Source organism: Rhinopithecus bieti, unplaced genomic scaffold (genome assembly GCF_001698545.2).
Source record: "Rhinopithecus bieti isolate Rb0 unplaced genomic scaffold, ASM169854v2 scaffold_10354, whole genome shotgun sequence".
NCBI classification, from domain to species: Eukaryota; Metazoa; Chordata; class Mammalia; order Primates; family Cercopithecidae; genus Rhinopithecus; species Rhinopithecus bieti.
This window is the reverse complement of record NW_016806491.1, coordinates 825,590-841,610: the sequence shown is the minus strand read 5'-3', so window position 1 is coordinate 841,610 and position 16,021 is coordinate 825,590. Positions and strand designations below refer to the sequence as shown.

Sequence of the window (16,021 nt, the reverse complement as noted above, 5' to 3'; positions counted from 1 at the left end):
CTATAACAAAATACCACATATTGAGTGGCTTAAACAACAGACACTTATTTTTCACAGTTTTGTAGGATGGGAACTCTAAGATCAAGGTGCCTACAGATTCAGTTCCTGGTGAGTGCTCTCTTCCTGGTTTGTAGATGGCTGACTTCTCTCTGTGTGGCAGAGAGAGGGGTCTCTAGTCTGTCTTCCTCTCCTTATAGGGACACTAATCTTATCAGGGCCCTACCCTCATTTCCTTATCCAAACCTAATTACCTTCCAAAGGACCCCATCTCCAAATACCAACACGTTGCAAGTTAGTGCTTCAACGTATCAATTTTAGGGAGAAACAAGCATTTAGTCCATAACGAGCTAAATAAGAAAAATCATCTGATCATATTAACAGGTACAGAAAAAGAATTTGACAAAACCAAACATCCATTTGGGAAAAGAACTCTCAGAAAACCAGAAATTGAGGAAAACTTTCTCAACGTGATAAAGAACATCTAAAAAAAACCAAGAGCTAACATCATATTTGATGGTGAGGGACTGAATGTTTTCCTGCTGTGATAAGGAACAAGACAGGAATGTCTGCTCATTCACTACAGTGCTGGAAGTTCTAGCCACCACAGTAAGGCAAGAAGAACGTGAGGAATTTAATCCCCAAAAAAGTCCTAGACATGGATGGTGGTGGTGGTTGCGCAACATTATGAATATACTTAATGCCACTGAATTATACACTTAAAAATTGTTAAAATGGTAGATTTTATGTATATGCATATTTGACCACAAATTTGTAAATCACACAAAAAAAAAAGGACCCAAGAAGAAGCAAAAAACTTAGTCTAATTAGCAAGGAAACATTGGAAACACGATTAAAGGTGCAACTTTTAGAAAGTACTAGGGCCGGCCAGGTGTGGTGGCTCACACATGTAATCCCAGCACTGTGGGAGGCCAAGGCAGGTGGATCACTTGAGGCCAGGTGTTCGAGACCAGCCTGGCTAATATGGTGAAACCCCATCTGTAAAAAAATACAAAAATTAACCGAGCTTGGTGACGTGTGCCTGTAGTCCCAGCTACTCCGGAGGCTGAGGCAGAATTGCTTGAACCCGGGAGGCGGAGGTTGCAGTGAGCTGAGATCGCACCACTGCACTCCAGCCTGGGTGACAGAGTGAGAGTCCGTCTCAAAAAAACAAACAAACAAAAAACAACAACAACAAAAAAAAAACAAAAAAAAACTAGGGCCAGATGGTTTCATGGTCCTGTTTTATATTTTATCAACAACAAAAAATCCAGTGTTATTTAAATTATTGTAAAGCACAGAACAAAAGAGAAAGCTGTACTTTTTCACATAGTCAGCACAACCTTAATGTCAAAAACAGATAAATAAGAACAAGAAACACCAATCTCAATTATGAATATTGATTTTTAAAATTCTTTATAACATTACCTAATAGAATGCAGCATTTATGAGAAGAAGAATACAGTGTGACCAGGTGGGTTCCAGGAATGCAAAGATGGTTCCATAATTCATTAAACCAACAAATTAAAAGAGAAAAACACATGATTATGTTAACAGTTGCTGAAAAGGCAGTGATTTGATTCTTTTTTTTTTTTTTTTTTTTTTTTTAGTGGAGTCTCGCTCTGTCGCCGACTGGGAGTGCGAGTGGCCAGATCTCAGCTTCACTGGCAAGCTCCGCCTCCCGAGGTTTACGCCTTCTCCACCTCAGCCTCCCGAGGAGCTGGGACTCAGGCGCCCGCCACCTCGCCCAGCTAGTTGTTTTGTATTTTTAGTAGATACGGGGTTTCACCGTGTTATCCAGGATGGTCTCGATCTCCTGCCCTCGTGATTCGCCCGTCATCGGCCTCCCAAAGTGCTGGGATTACATGGGCTTGAGCCACCGCGGGCCCGGCGGCAGTGATTCCTTGTTTCCTGGTTTTTGTTAGAAACCGAAGGGAAGCAAGAACAGTCACTGGCGGGACGTGGTGGCTCCAGCCTTAATCCCAGCACTTTGGGAGGCCGAGACGGCGGATCACGAGGTCAGGAGATCGAGGACCCATCCTGGCAACATGGTGAAAACCCGTCTCTACTAAAAAAAAATACAAAAACTAAGCCGGGCGGAGGTGGCGGGCGCCTTGTAGTCCAGCTCTCGGGAGGCTGAGGCAGAGAATGGCGTAAAACCCGGGAGGCGGAGCTGGTGCAGTGAGCTGACGATCCAGCACTGCACTCCAGTCCGGGCGGGACAGAGCGAGACTCCGGCCTCAAAAAAAAAAAAAAAAAAAAAAAAAAAAAAAAAAAACAAAAAAAAAAAAAAAAAAAAGAACAGTCCTTATATCCAACCATAGTTCATCGTGCATTGGCCTACCATGCTGTGCTCTGTCAGTGTTAACCCATTGAAAAATGTAGTCTGGCCGGGCATAGCGGCTCACACCTGTAATCCCAGCATTTTGGGAGGCCGAGGTGGGCGGATCACAAGGTCATGAGTTCGAGACCAGCCTGGCCAACATGGTGAAATCCCATCTCTACTAAGAATACAAAAGTTAGCTTGCCGTAGTGGCGCATGCCTGTAATCCCAACTACTCGGGAGACTGAGGCAGGAGAATCATTTGAACCCGGGAGGTGGAGGTTGCAGTGAGCTGAGATCATGCCACTGCACTCTAGCCTGGGTGACAGAGTAAGACTGTCTTGGGGGGAAAAAAAAATGTAGTCTGGGCCACCAGCTGTGAGGAGTGTGTGGGCCATTAACTGATGCCTTACCACTCAACCACTCAGGGACAAGTATACTGTAGAAGCTGATGGAATCCTTAATAGCCAGTTTAGTTGCCTGAAATATTTTGGTCCTTCTTGCTGGTGGATCTTTCTAGAAGTCAGCCCAACCCTAGCAATTACTGTGTTACCTCAAAAGGAATTCTTGTCTGGGCACAGTGGCTCATGCCTAAAGTCCTAGCACTTTGGGAGGCTGAGGTGGGTGGATTACTTGAGGTCAGGAGTTCAAAACCAGCCTGGCCAACAGGTGAAACCCTGTCTCTACTAAAAATACAAAAAAATTAGCCGGGCATGGTGGCGGGCACCTGTAATCTCAGCTTCTTGGGAGGCTGAGGCAGAAGAATCTCTTGAACCTAGGAGGCATAGGTTGCAGTGAGTTGAGATCATGCCACTGCGCTCCAGCCTGGGCGACAGAGTGAGACTCCGTCTCAAAACAAAAGGCCAGTCACAGTGGCTCACGCCTGTAATCCCAACACTTCGGGAGGCTGAGGCAGGCAGATCACGAGGTCAAGAGATTGAGACCATCCTGGCCAACATGGGGAAACCCCGTCTCTACTAAAAATACAAAAATTAGCCGGGCACGGTGGCACACGCCTGTAGTCCTAGCTACTTGGGAGGCTGAGGCAGGATAATCGCTTGAACCCGGGAGGTGGAGGTTGCAGAGAGCTGGGATCACGCCACTGTACTCCAGCCTGGTGACAGAGCAAGACTTCATCTCAGAAAACAAACAAAAAAGGAATTCTCTTATCAATTAAACCCAATTGTTAGGAATAACTGATTCCTACCAATATATATTTCAAATCACCTCTCCATGTCGTTTATGATTATTATTATTTTACAGGACCATCCTAATACTTCCATCCTTGTGTGATGGGACTGTTGGCCCCCAGTGCAGGAATTACCATCTGCCCCCATTACATTTTGTCTTTTTAAAATTGGCCTATTTCAATTTGAGATTGTTTTGGATCCTGATTTGTGTCAGCCAAGGAATTTATTCCCTTGCTGTTTCTTGTCACCTATTGTCTGATTAAGATATGATGTATCACTCATGTAAGTAGACAAGTAGATAAAATATATTTGCAACAAGGAAAGAAAACTCTGAAAGCTTCTTAAACTATAAATTGTTTTTAAATGTAAAGTTTTATTTTCTTTGATCGATGGTACTTTTTCAGTTGTTTTCTCGAATGTGTTCCATGTTTTCTTGAATGTCTTCATAACTCTGTCTTCATTGAATCATAAGCCTGAGAAGGACTTTGAACTTTTCTGACCCAAATTTACACCATTCCAGGATGTTGAAGCTCTCAGGGAACACCATCTGTGATAAAAAGGACCCTTGAGACACTTAGAAAAGTTGGTGGGGTCTTCCACTATTTAAAATCTAAACGAGGAGCCAAGTGGCCAGAATTCCAGCTATTGTAGTTCTGCCAAAAATAAGATTGGAGACACTGAGAATTCATTTCACCTCTTCAGCCAAATGAAACTGTCAAAGACTCTTCCCATTCTAAACATTATATTTGTAAAATATGTGCCACTCTTATTTTAGTAGTGTTACAACTTTCTTGCCTCCTACTACTTCTCTCTTAATGCGACAGATAATATAGGCAGACTGACTCAAAAGACTTGACTCAAAAAAGACTGCATGACCCTGATCCAGTTTCTCATGGGTCTCCTGAAGAAAAGAAGCTTTATGAAATGATTACACTAATTTAACCTACATTCTTCCCATTATACCATTTCTTCTTGTGTGGGTCACATCATGCAGCTGCCCTGCTTGTTACAGTCCCTAGTTAAGATGGTTAAATTGTTTTATTGTTTGAGTCAATGAGTCTCAATTCCTTAATACAACCTTTCCCTACTCCCTTCCTTCAGAGTTTCTGCCCTTTTATTCCTTTGACTTCTGCCCCAGGTTTCCTTTTGACTCTGGTCCTATCTGGTCGTAAGAATATCATTGAGACCAAGCATGATGGCTCACGCCTGTAATTCCAGCATTTTGGGAGGCCGAGGTGGGTGGATCACCTGAGGTCAGGAGTTCAAGACTAGCCTGGCCAACATGGTGAAACACCATCTCGACTAAAAATACAAAATTAGCTGGGTGTGGTGGTGCACACCTGTAGTCCCAGCTGCCTCCCAGCTAAGGCAGGAGAATCGCTTGAACCCAGGAGGTGGAGGCTACAGTGAGCTGAGATTGTGCCACTGCACTCTAGTCTGGGTAAGACAGAGCGAGACTCTGTCTCAAAAAAAAATGGTGTTCCAGGAATGGCTAAGCACCACACCTTTCCTTCTCACTTTTCAGGTGCATTCTGTTGGGCCAGGCCTTGTCCAGGCCTACTCTATTAGACCTGTCATTCCTGGGACAGGTACTATTGGTCTGAAAGGCCTGCCCTTTAGTAAGTAGGGTCCAAGATACTGAAGCAGGAGCGAGGAGCTGGGACCCAACCTGCCTCCTAGCTGGAGTGGTGATGGACCAGGGTCATAGCCCAGGGCTCCCAGGCCCCATGCAGTCAATAGCAGGGGCAGTTGACTGGCTTGTTTCTGTAGGTTGTAGTTCTCAAATGGCCCTGTTTCGCCTCCCTCCAAGGGTCCTGGCCCCTTCTAGGGAGAGATTTCTTTTTTTTTTTTTTTTTTTTTGAGACGGAGTCTCGCTCTATTGCCCAAATTGGAGTCCAGTGGCCGGATCTCAGCTCACTGCAAGCTCCGCCTTTAGGGTTCACGCCATTCTCCTGCCTCAGCCTCCCGAGTAGCTGGGACTATAGATTTCTAACGTAACGCCTTGGTCTACCGGGAGAGTCCAGGAAGAAGGCTGAACGCCAGTCTGACACCTGCTGGGAACGAAAACACCTCCACTTCCTTTCAGGGTTTCTTTTAAGCCGATTACCTTCGGCTGGGCTCCCTTGTCATCCTCACTGGTGGGAGATCATTATGTTAACGGGAATCCTCCTCCTGGAAGGTTCCCACTCCCAAGTGGGAGTTGGTCTCTTCAGAGTGAATAGCAGGGACCGTTTCATTCTGGGCATAATTGTGATCACTTATTCCATGTAATTTATGGCTTGCCTGCTGGAATCGGAGTCACTCTGATGTTCCCATGCAGCAGTTATGCTGGAGTTAGATCCACAGGGCTCAGCCTGCCTGAACAAATCACCATCCCAGGCCAGTGCCTCAGTGGTGTTGACAGTGGGGACACATTTTTGTGGTTGTTGCTTCGCAACATCTTAAGACTCTTTCATTCGGTTCCCTGGAAGCCAGGCCCTGAGTCTGTGCCTCTTCCTGATTGGATCAGAGGGAGATGCAGGAAGTTGGGGTGGATACTGCCTCTTCTCCTCACCCCTGCTGGCCTCAGATGGCCCAGCCTGATACCAGGGCCCCTTGGAGGAACATCACCTTTAAAGGGTTGAAGGCAGTGGTTCGTAACCTCCAACCACACCTGGAGATGCACTGAAAATGACTGGATAAAAATGATAATAGTTGTATTGGGTTGTGGAATTATAGAGGATATTCTTTTCCATATTTTTAGTAATATTACATTGCTTATATACTCTGAAGATCTGGGAAGCTGTAGGTTGCAGCAAGGTAGTATTTTAGGTGTTTTATATTGATAGGCTGACGAGAGCATCAACAAGAATGTGAAAGAGGTATGGCCCTTGCTGGAGCAGGCCTGAAGGGCAGGTTTAGCCAAAGGGCCTGCAGCTGTCCAGGGAGGGTTTATCCTGGCCCCTCCTCATCCCATCCTGTGGTTCTCAACCAGGTCACACATTAGAGTCACCTGAGGAGGTTGTATAAAAACTGCCTGGGCCTCACCACAGTGAGTTGATCAGAGACTCGAGGGAGAGGCTTACGCACCAATAGAGAGGGATGACAACAGACCAACCTCCCGAGGAGAGCCATATGCAGAGAAAATAGAAAACATCTCTCATTGTCCTTGAGATTCTAAAAAAATCAGGTTATTTTTAAACAAACCCCAGAGGTTAGTGGCTGGGCTAAGGTAAAACACCCAAGAACTTGGGAGCTTCCTAGGGGTGAGACATGAAGCCCCTGCTCTGCCAGGAAAGAATTTTGCTCCTACCCTCACCCCCAACACAACCAATGCAGCGCACAGAGTGGTGGGGAAAGCAGGCAGCTGGGCTCAGGTGGCTTAAGGGGTGACTCCAGACTCCATTTACCTGCTGTATAACTTAGAACAAGTGACAGAATCTCCCATGCCTCAGTTTCCTTATCTATAAAATGGGCTCGATAATAGTGTCCACCTCATAGGATAATTGGGAGGATAGAATTAGCGAACATGTGTAAAATTCTTAACATAGTGCCTTCTACACAATAAATGGACCCAAGCGTTCAATAAATTCTGGCCACTGCTGTCTCTTGCTCTGCTCGATTATTGGTCTTGCTGGGCTCACCAGGGCCTGGGTTGAGTTAAGCTGAACTGATCTTTGAGGATAACTGGGGTAGGACTCAGGATAACTGGGGTAGGACTCAGGGCAAATTGATGCTTTAAAAATTCTTCCCTTTTTTTTTCTTTCTTTCTTTTTTTTTCCAGAGAGAGGGTCTTATTCTGTCGCCCAGGCTGAAGTGCAATGGTGCAATCACAGCTCACTGCAGCCTTGATTTCCCGGGCTCAATCCATCCACCCTCCTCAGCCTCCTGAGTAGCTGGGACTATAGGCGCACAAAACGATGCTCAGCTAATTTTTGTATTTTTGGTAGAGATGGGGTTTTGCCATGTTGCCCAGGCTATAGAACTCCTGGGCTCAAGTGGTCCACCCGCCTTGGCCTCCCAAAGTGCTGGGATTACAGGCGTGAACGACCTTGCCTGGCCCAAACTTCTTATCATTCATAATACATGGCCTTTTTTCCTGTTCCCATTTCTTCCAGCGGCCAGTCCTAGGGGCACGGAAATGGAAATGAGAGCAGTTGCATCCTTAAGTCTAAGTCATTCAAAGCTGCCTCTAAGGATCAATTTTTATTTGCTCCCTTACCCTTAGAGGGGTTCCAGCCTTTCCCATTAGTCAGACATGCCTGGGGGCGTTCCTGTGTGCTGGATAGGGGCAACCTCTTCTCCAAAGGGCTCTATTTTTGTTGCTATTTACTACAGAATGTTCTGGAAAACCAAGTACATGTCTGCTGCTTTCTTGCTTTTCTCCTTTGGCAGGTGGTGTGTGTTTAAGAGGGTGGGTCTTGTGCTAGGAAAGCCCCGGAGACCAAGGAGACAGCTTCAGCTTCTATAGGAAACCTATTACTGCCTTTGCTATTGCTGTGCTTTAACCAGAGGCCAGAAAAGGAGCCAAGCATGAGCAGGGAACACAGCCCCTCCTCAGAAAAACTCCTGTGCCATTGTTGTAGCTCAGCTCCTGAAGCTCTCAGGATGTCACCCCACCTTGCTGACAGGAAGCCTGAGTGCTGTGGGAGGCCAGGAGCATTGCTGGAGAATCAGGGAAGTCACAGTTTGGAGAACGGTGTTCTCAGTGAAGAACACCCTTCCAAGAAGAGACACAGAGATTGGGAACCACAGTTTACATTTCAAAAATGGAAGTGGACAAGTGGGCCAGGACTGGCTGATGGGAACCTGGACCCTCCAGCCATAGCCCTTCTGGTTGGAAGAGATCCAACTCTTCACCCAGATCCATTTGACATTGGAAATATCTCACTGGTCTTTGCGAAGGCAAAGGTGTGGGGTGTCGAAGAGGAGAGGGAACGGTTGGGGTGTACTTTGGGGTGGGGGCTAAGGACAGCTGGAGGGAAGGGAAACCCATGCTGGATGGTGGATGTTACCTCGTCCTTATTTCAAGCCTGTGGAGTGGGCAGCGGAGGTTATTCCTGTTTTACAGATGAGAAAATAGGCTTAGTTTAGGGGATTAAGCACCAAATGACACAGGTGTTATTGGTCAGAGCTGGGATTCAAACTAAGCTCTGATGCCTCTGGCGTTTCATGTCTCCACTGGTGGTTCTTCGTTGACTTTGGATTAAAAAGGTGTCTCCAGTCTAGGCCTATCCTGTTTGTAATTTAGAGTTTCTAAAGTGCCCTCCCAGAAGTGATCTTCTTTGAACCTTTGTCCTTTTGGGCTTCTCTAACAAGGTAACATAGAGTAAGTAGTTTAAACAACAGACATTTTCTCCTCATGGTTCTGGGAGCTGGGAATTCTATGGTCAGAGTACCAGGAGGTACTCGGGCATCTGGGATCCCAAGCATGGCAGGAGGATCTCTTGAGACACAAAAAAGAACCCCTTGCCAGACACGTGGCTCACACCTGTAATCCCAGCACTTTGGGAGGCTGAGGCAGGAGGATCACTTGAGGTCAGGAGTTCAAGACCAGCCTGGCCAACATGGTGAAACCCATCTCTACTAAAAATACAAAAATTAGTCGGGTGTGGGGCGCACACCTGTAGTCCCAGCCACTTGGGAGGCTGAGGTGAGAGGATTGCTTGAACCTAGAAGGCCGCAGTTGCAGTGAGCCAAGATCATGCCACTGCACTCCAGCCTGGATAACAGCGCAAGACACCATCTTAATTTTTAAAGTACTCCTGGGTCTGTTGGCCCCTTTCCAGCCTTCCCAGGCAGCTTTTCTTCATGCTGGTCTGTATTTTCCAGCTGCCCAGAAGCACTTGTGTCCCACCATGCTGTCACCTCTCTCATAGCACACACTTCTCTGTCCTCATGTGATGAACTCCCCTTTGTTTCAGAATGTCTTAGGAAACTTTTCGAAGGGCACTTTACTCAATGTCAGGAAGTCCTTGACAAGGATATGTGGTGACAGATGGAGCTGAGGACCAGGCCCAGCCAGTGGAACCTGGTCATGCCACTCTATCTGATCAGCTATGATTTCATTGGAAGAACTGAGGTTGGGGAGCACACGGCTGAGCACAGTCACCATCAGAGAAAGGTCACTCTTCATCTCAGATGCTGCCTTTCTACGAAAGCTTTTTATAGCCCACTTTTTTGGGGATTAAGTGATTAAAGTAAGCTCTGACCTCTTTCCTGAATCATTCTAGTGCTTTGGTCACATTTCATGGGGAGAAATTAAGAACCCTTATTGTTTGTTATCTCTGTTTTCCTCCATGGCTCATGGCTCATTACCCGTGGCAAACTAGTGCTTTCTTGAAATCATAAATGTGTATCCTGCTAGAGTATCAATAAAGGCCTTTGGGAAGACCTTAGGGGTATGCTTCAGCATGGGTGGGGCCATGGTTCAATGATGTTTGAATGTTTCTTCACAGTAAAACTTGTAGGGGAAAGCAAAGGAAACATGTTTGCTTTAGAATTGGAAGAATTAGGAGTTTGGCAGGGCAGTTCTCTAGACAGAAGCTGATTCGCATCAAAAAGTGTTATTTTTTCTGGATGTCACCCTTGATGTGGCACCTTGGGAGCCGACATGCTTAGGGCAGTTGAAGTGAATGGTCTTCTTAATGGCCCAGCAACAGGGCTAAGAAGCCTACTCAGGTGCACATACTAATGTGTTCTGCAACCTCCTGGCAATAGCCTGGGTGCCCATCAGGAGGAGGATGAATAAATAATTAATAAGTGAAGCAGAACTACATGAACAACGTGAAAAAAAGTCACAAAAATATAAGGTTAGACAAAAAAAAAAAAAGCCAATTTATATTGTGTAGTTGAAAACTATTAGGCTGGGCACAGTGGCTAATGACTTCAATCTTAGTACTTCGGGAGGCTGAGGTGGGCAGATCACTTGAGCCCAGGAGTTCAAGACCAGCCTAAGCAACATGGCGAAACCCCATCTCTACAAAAAGAAAAAATTGGCCGAGCATGGTGACGCATGCCTGTGGTCCCAGGTACTTGGGACACTGAGGTGGGAGGATCACTTGAGCCAAGAGGCTGAAGCTGCTGTGAGCCATGATCATGCCACTACACTCCAGCCTGAGCAGCAGAGTGAGACCCTGTCTCAAAGAAAAAAAAAAACCTATTTATGTAAGGTTTGAAACAAGCAGCACAGTGTTTATATATATTGTCTTTGGCTACAAACATGTAGTAAAAGATATAATGAAAAGCAAAGGAATGATGAATACCAAATTTGAGAGAGTGGTTACCTCTGGGAATGGAAGAGAAATGAGACCTGGGAGTTGTTCACAAAGAATATCAATGATTTATCTTTTTTCTTGAAATAGTTGGTGGCTATGTGAAGTTTAGAATATTACTTACATTTTTTAGTGGTTGAAATACTTCATAATTTTAGTTTAGTGTTTTTGTTTGTTTGTTTTTTAAGGCAAGGTCTTGCTCTGTTGCCCAGGCTGAAGTGCAGTGGTACAGTCACAACTCACTGCAGCCTCAACCTCCTGGGCTCAGGTGATCCTCCCACCTCAGCCTCCTAGGTAGCCGGGACTACAGGCACATGCCACTATGCCCAGCTAATTTTAAAAAAAGAAAAATTTTTTATAGAGATGGAGTCTCACTGTGTTGCCCAGGCTGATCTCAGACTCCTGGCATCAAGTGATCCTCCCACTTCAGCCTCCCAAAATGCTGGGATTACAGGTGTGAGCTACCACACCCACAGTAGAATTTGTTTTTAAAAAGAGGAAGAACCGGCCAGTCATGGTGGCTCATGCCTGTAATCCCAGCACTTTGGGAGGCCAAGGCGGGTGGATCATTTGAGGTCAGGAGTTCAAGACCAGCCTGGCCAACATGGTGAAACCCTGTCTACTCGAAATATAAAAATTAGCTAGGTGGTAGTGGCGTGTGCCTATAATTCCAGCTACTTGGGAGGCTGAGGCAGGAAAAATCACTTGAGCCTGGGAAGCAGAGGTTGTGGTGAGCCAAGATGGTGTCACCGCACTGCAGTCTGGGCAAGAGTCAGACCGTGTCTCAAAAAAAAAAAAAAAAAAGAGGAAGAACCTTTCCGAATCAGTTCAATCAACAGTTTTAATTTTCAGGTGTTACTAACTGGACTCTTCTGGGGCTGATGACCATGACGTCTTGCTGTTCTCCTGCCTCTTGCCCAGATTCATCATGGCCACTTCATCATTCCTCAGTATTAGCACCAGTGAGAAATTAAGAGAAGGCACAAACCCCCTCATTTTGCTACTTAATAGTCTGATGAGTAGAGAGTAGAAATAATGCACTAAAGGAAATCTTCACATTTTGAGCATATCGTGTTCATTGATTACAATGACAATAGCCAATGTTAACTGAGACAAACTTGAATTTTGGTTAACCCATAAGAATCTCCTGCCAATCCAAAGGGGCAGGAGGGAGTGGTCATCCAAAAACCCCCATGCAAACCTTGCTCTAGGCCCTCTGTCTCCCAAGGGAGTAGCTTTGATGACTTGTTCTGAAATCATTGTTCGCTTTGCATTCACAGCATGGCCGGACTCCCCTGCATCTTGCTGCCAATAAGGGCCATCTTCCTGTGGTCCAGATCTTGCTGAAGGCTGGCTGCGACCTCGATGTCCAGGATGATGTGAGTAGAAGCCATCATTCTATTGAGTTGAGTTGGCAGGGGAGCTTGTCTGGCTAGAAATCCACAAAGTGTAAGCTATGAGATGGGAGGGTAGTAGATGCTCTCCCAGCATGTTTTAGCTGCATCTTGGTCTCTGTGGTGGCGAGAACTTCCTCTTGAAGACCTGCTCTGAGGCCCATTCTCAATAGCAAGTTAGAGTTTGGGAGTGTGGGGTGGTTCTCCTATCATGGTTCACTTCCTGTCTATTATTCAAGTGATCACTTCCTGTCTATTGTACAAAATGCCTCAAAGGGGATTTTTGCCTTTGTCCTGTCTCAGCATAAAGAGACACACACACGCACATCAGTGAGTATGGGCAAGACCTGCTGGAAATGTGTGTCAATGACCAAATTTATTGGAGGAAAAATGGGGGTTAAAACTTTAATTTTTTTTCTCATCTTAATTTCTCTTGGTCAGTGAATATGACATGGAAAAATGATCTATTCAAGATGGGGAGTTAGGGGAAAACACAGATCTCATAGAATCTAAGAAAAGGAGGCCTCCAAAAGAGTTTACTCTGGCACCATGCTATTATTGAGACCTGGCCATCAGCCAACTCAGCTCTGAGTCTATTCATTCAGATTATCTAGAGATGGACTCTGATTGGCTCCTCTGACATCAAGTGGCCAATCCTGAGTGAGTCAGCAGTGGCTGGGATGGAGTCACATAGTAGAGTGGCTGTCCTCTTGGGTCTTTGGAGAAGGCGGTTCTCTAAGAAAGGAGCATATAAATTGTCCTCCAACAGCTATTAGGAAAAGGCCCTTTGATAATACAGCTGAAAACTATTTTTAGAAATGGTTGCAACACTAATTCATGTAGTAGAACTCTAAGAAATAAGAACTTTTGTGGGGAACACAGAATCTTGGAGTGTTTGCACTTATAACTTCTTCCAAATTCACCTTTAATAACTGTAGTTATAAGAGTGTGATTCAAATTTCAAACCTTCAGCTGTGCTACAGTGTGGTTTACTAAAGTGCTTCTGGTCTTTGGGTCTATGTATAATGTCATAAAACTTGGCAAACACACAGTAAGAACAGTATTTGCAAAGAAATAACTAAATATGCATGGGCAGAAGGCCATCCAGTGTCTTTCATAAATCTCTGGTTATATCTGGAACTTGTTGGGTCATCAAGGTTGTTATTTTCAAAAAATGCTGATTTAGCTTTAAGCTGTTGATTTCTACCTTGGGTCATAATACTTTTTATATTTTCCTGCACTATGGTCATCATAACATTCTCAACTATATCATACCTTAGATGACAGGAGCAAAAATACAAGGAGAGAGAAAAGATTTTGACCATAGAAAAGGTGGGGCACTGAGTTATTACTGGTGCAAACATGTTGGGATGCATTTGGTCTTCTCTTCGCATAATTAAAGGCTTTGCTTGCCACAGTGGCAAGGCCAAAATGTCAGGCGTGCTAACCCATTCCAACTTGATACCCCTGCCTCACATCGTGGTCTCTAAGTATCACTGTATTCTCATGCAGCAAAGCCCTTGCTAATTTCCTAGAACTGCTGCTGTTTATACCAGGCAAGGTAGGAAGTGAAATAGGCAAGAATTTTTTTAGGTAACCAAAGTGAGACGTGTCAGCAGAAGAAAAGCCAGATCTACTTTTAGACAGAAAGACCCCCTTTTATTTATTGAAGTTATTTTCTTGCATCTTTTCCTTGTCCTAGACAGACAATGCATATATTGCTTCTCCCAGATAAATTAAAACAAAAATACAACAACAAGAAACAGTTGGGAGTGGAGAAGGTAGAAGTGACCTTCACTAGTTCTGAAGAAATGTATTTACCAGCATATGATCCATGCCTGTTCTCTGTGTATTTATCATGCTGTTGATGGCCAGCCTTGAAATACATGCAAGAACTCAAGGAAGAAAACTCTTGATGTGTGTCCTTTAAAGAATCTAGGAGATCAGTTATTTGAAAAAAAATCTCAGAAGTTACCTGTCTTGGATGGTGGGTAGAAACAGAGAATGCTAATGATATGAAGAATTTACTCCTAACTTCATATTCTACAGATACTGATCTTTATGGCATGGTAAGGACTGAGAATTAGTTGAAGAATGACCTCCAGTGACCTGGAGTGGGATTATTATGAATTTCAACCTGTGGAAACCAGTTCTTTATATTATGCAACTCCAGGAGCAAATTCTCTCTTGCTTCCCGCCAATCCTGTCAACTCTCATTGGAGCACTGATGCCATCTCTGATTGGTCAATGAGCAATCACATAGCCCCCACCTCAGAAATAGTCCAGGATGCTGTGGCCACAGTGAAAGCCATGAAAGAAGATAAAAATAAGAAAAACCACAGAGGGAAGGTTAGGAAGGACCCTAGAAGATCAGAAAGAGAAAAAGAGGTCAGCAACTTGCTTTACACACCTAATCTGTCTTGAGCTTCCTTGCAGTATGTCTGCATGTGCCACATGGGGGTGATTCCTCCTGAAGAGGGGCACACTGCACCCTTGCATGATGGGAATTTCCTCCATGAGCATGGCCTTTGGAATATGCCAACACTACACTCACTCTTTTTCACCATGTAGGAAAGAAAAATAACAGTATTTCAAAACAAAGATTTAGACCTTATAGGCACCAAAACTCTTAAAATCCCAAAGTGAGAAACACTGTCTCAGAAAAACTGAGAGCTGGCAGTTCACATACTTTGCAAATGGGTCAACATGTTCCAAATCAACGTGCCAAACTGCAAGGTTGCAGGCCCTTCAGGTTTCCAGCTACAGCGTCTTTCCTTCTGCTTCTTGTAGTTAATCATTCAACAAATGCTTTTGGGGCAGCTCTAGTGGCTATGCTTTACTTTATGAAAGAGGCAGTCCCAACCCCACAGATGCATCTGACCTTTTCTGGGGCTCGTCTTAAGGATAATGACTTCACAGGATGGAAGCAGCTTGGGGTGAGTGCAAAAAGCCTCGACAATTTGATTTCTGGTCTAAGCATGCTATCCTAGGCTTATCAATAAAATGAGAGAATTAGACATCAATAAAATGAGAAAATTAGACTTGGCACATAGGAGGGAGTCAATAAATATTCAGGCCGGGCCTGGTGGCTCACACTTGTAATCCCAGTGCTTTGGGTGGCTATGGAGGAAGGATCACTTGAACCCAGGAGTTGGAGACCAGCCTGGGCAACATGGCAAAACTATATATCTACCAAAAATAAAAAAATTAGCTGGACATGCTGGCAAATGCCTGTGGTCCCAGCTGCTCAGGAGGCTGAAGTGGGAAGACTGATTGAGCCTGGGAGGTGTAGGTTGCAGTAAGCTGAGGTCATGCCACTGCACTCTAGCATAGGTGACAGAGTGAGACCCTGTCTCAAAATTAATGGATGTTCACCGAATAGATAATTCAGTAAACACTGTTGAGAGTGCTCTACCTTTTCCCAGCATTTCAGAATTTCATGATTGACTTAGGTGTCATATACAAGTAAGAATTATGTCAAAGTAGCCACTTGTAAGTGTTGAGGCCACATCTTGTTCTTCTCTGTGTCATTTCAAGGAGGAAATGTTTCAACGGTAAATTTTAATCTTATAGGAGGAAAGAGTCCATTTGTAGATAACTGACCCTGTTTCAACTGAGGGCCTCAAGGTGCTAAATTGTTTGTGTTGTGTTCTAAGGAAGAATAGATCCGAGATGATAACCTGAGGCAACCATTGTTTTTTTTTTTCCCCCCATAAAGAGATACAAATTTTATTTATCAATAAAAATAAATGCATTAAAAGATTTAAGAAAAGAATTTAGGACAGCTATAAATTCCCCCAAGATAATATTCCTAATCTTCCATACAAATACAGGGTATTTTTCCTTTTTTTTTTTTTTATTATA

At 44.6% G+C, this 16,021-nt stretch overlaps 1 protein-coding gene across 10 annotated transcripts in view; it reads left to right on the top strand.

Moving 5' to 3' along the window:
- ANKRD6 (ankyrin repeat domain 6) overlaps positions 1 to 16,021 on the top strand; it is a 211,739-nt gene that overhangs the window by 159,510 nt on the left and 36,208 nt on the right. For all 10 annotated transcript variants that reach the window (XM_017876798.1, XM_017876796.1, XM_017876797.1 and 7 more), the window contains one exon: positions 12,044 to 12,142. In XM_017876798.1, the coding sequence (XP_017732287.1) occupies positions 12,044 to 12,142 (99 nt within the window). The remainder of the gene's footprint in view (positions 1 to 12,043; positions 12,143 to 16,021) is intronic.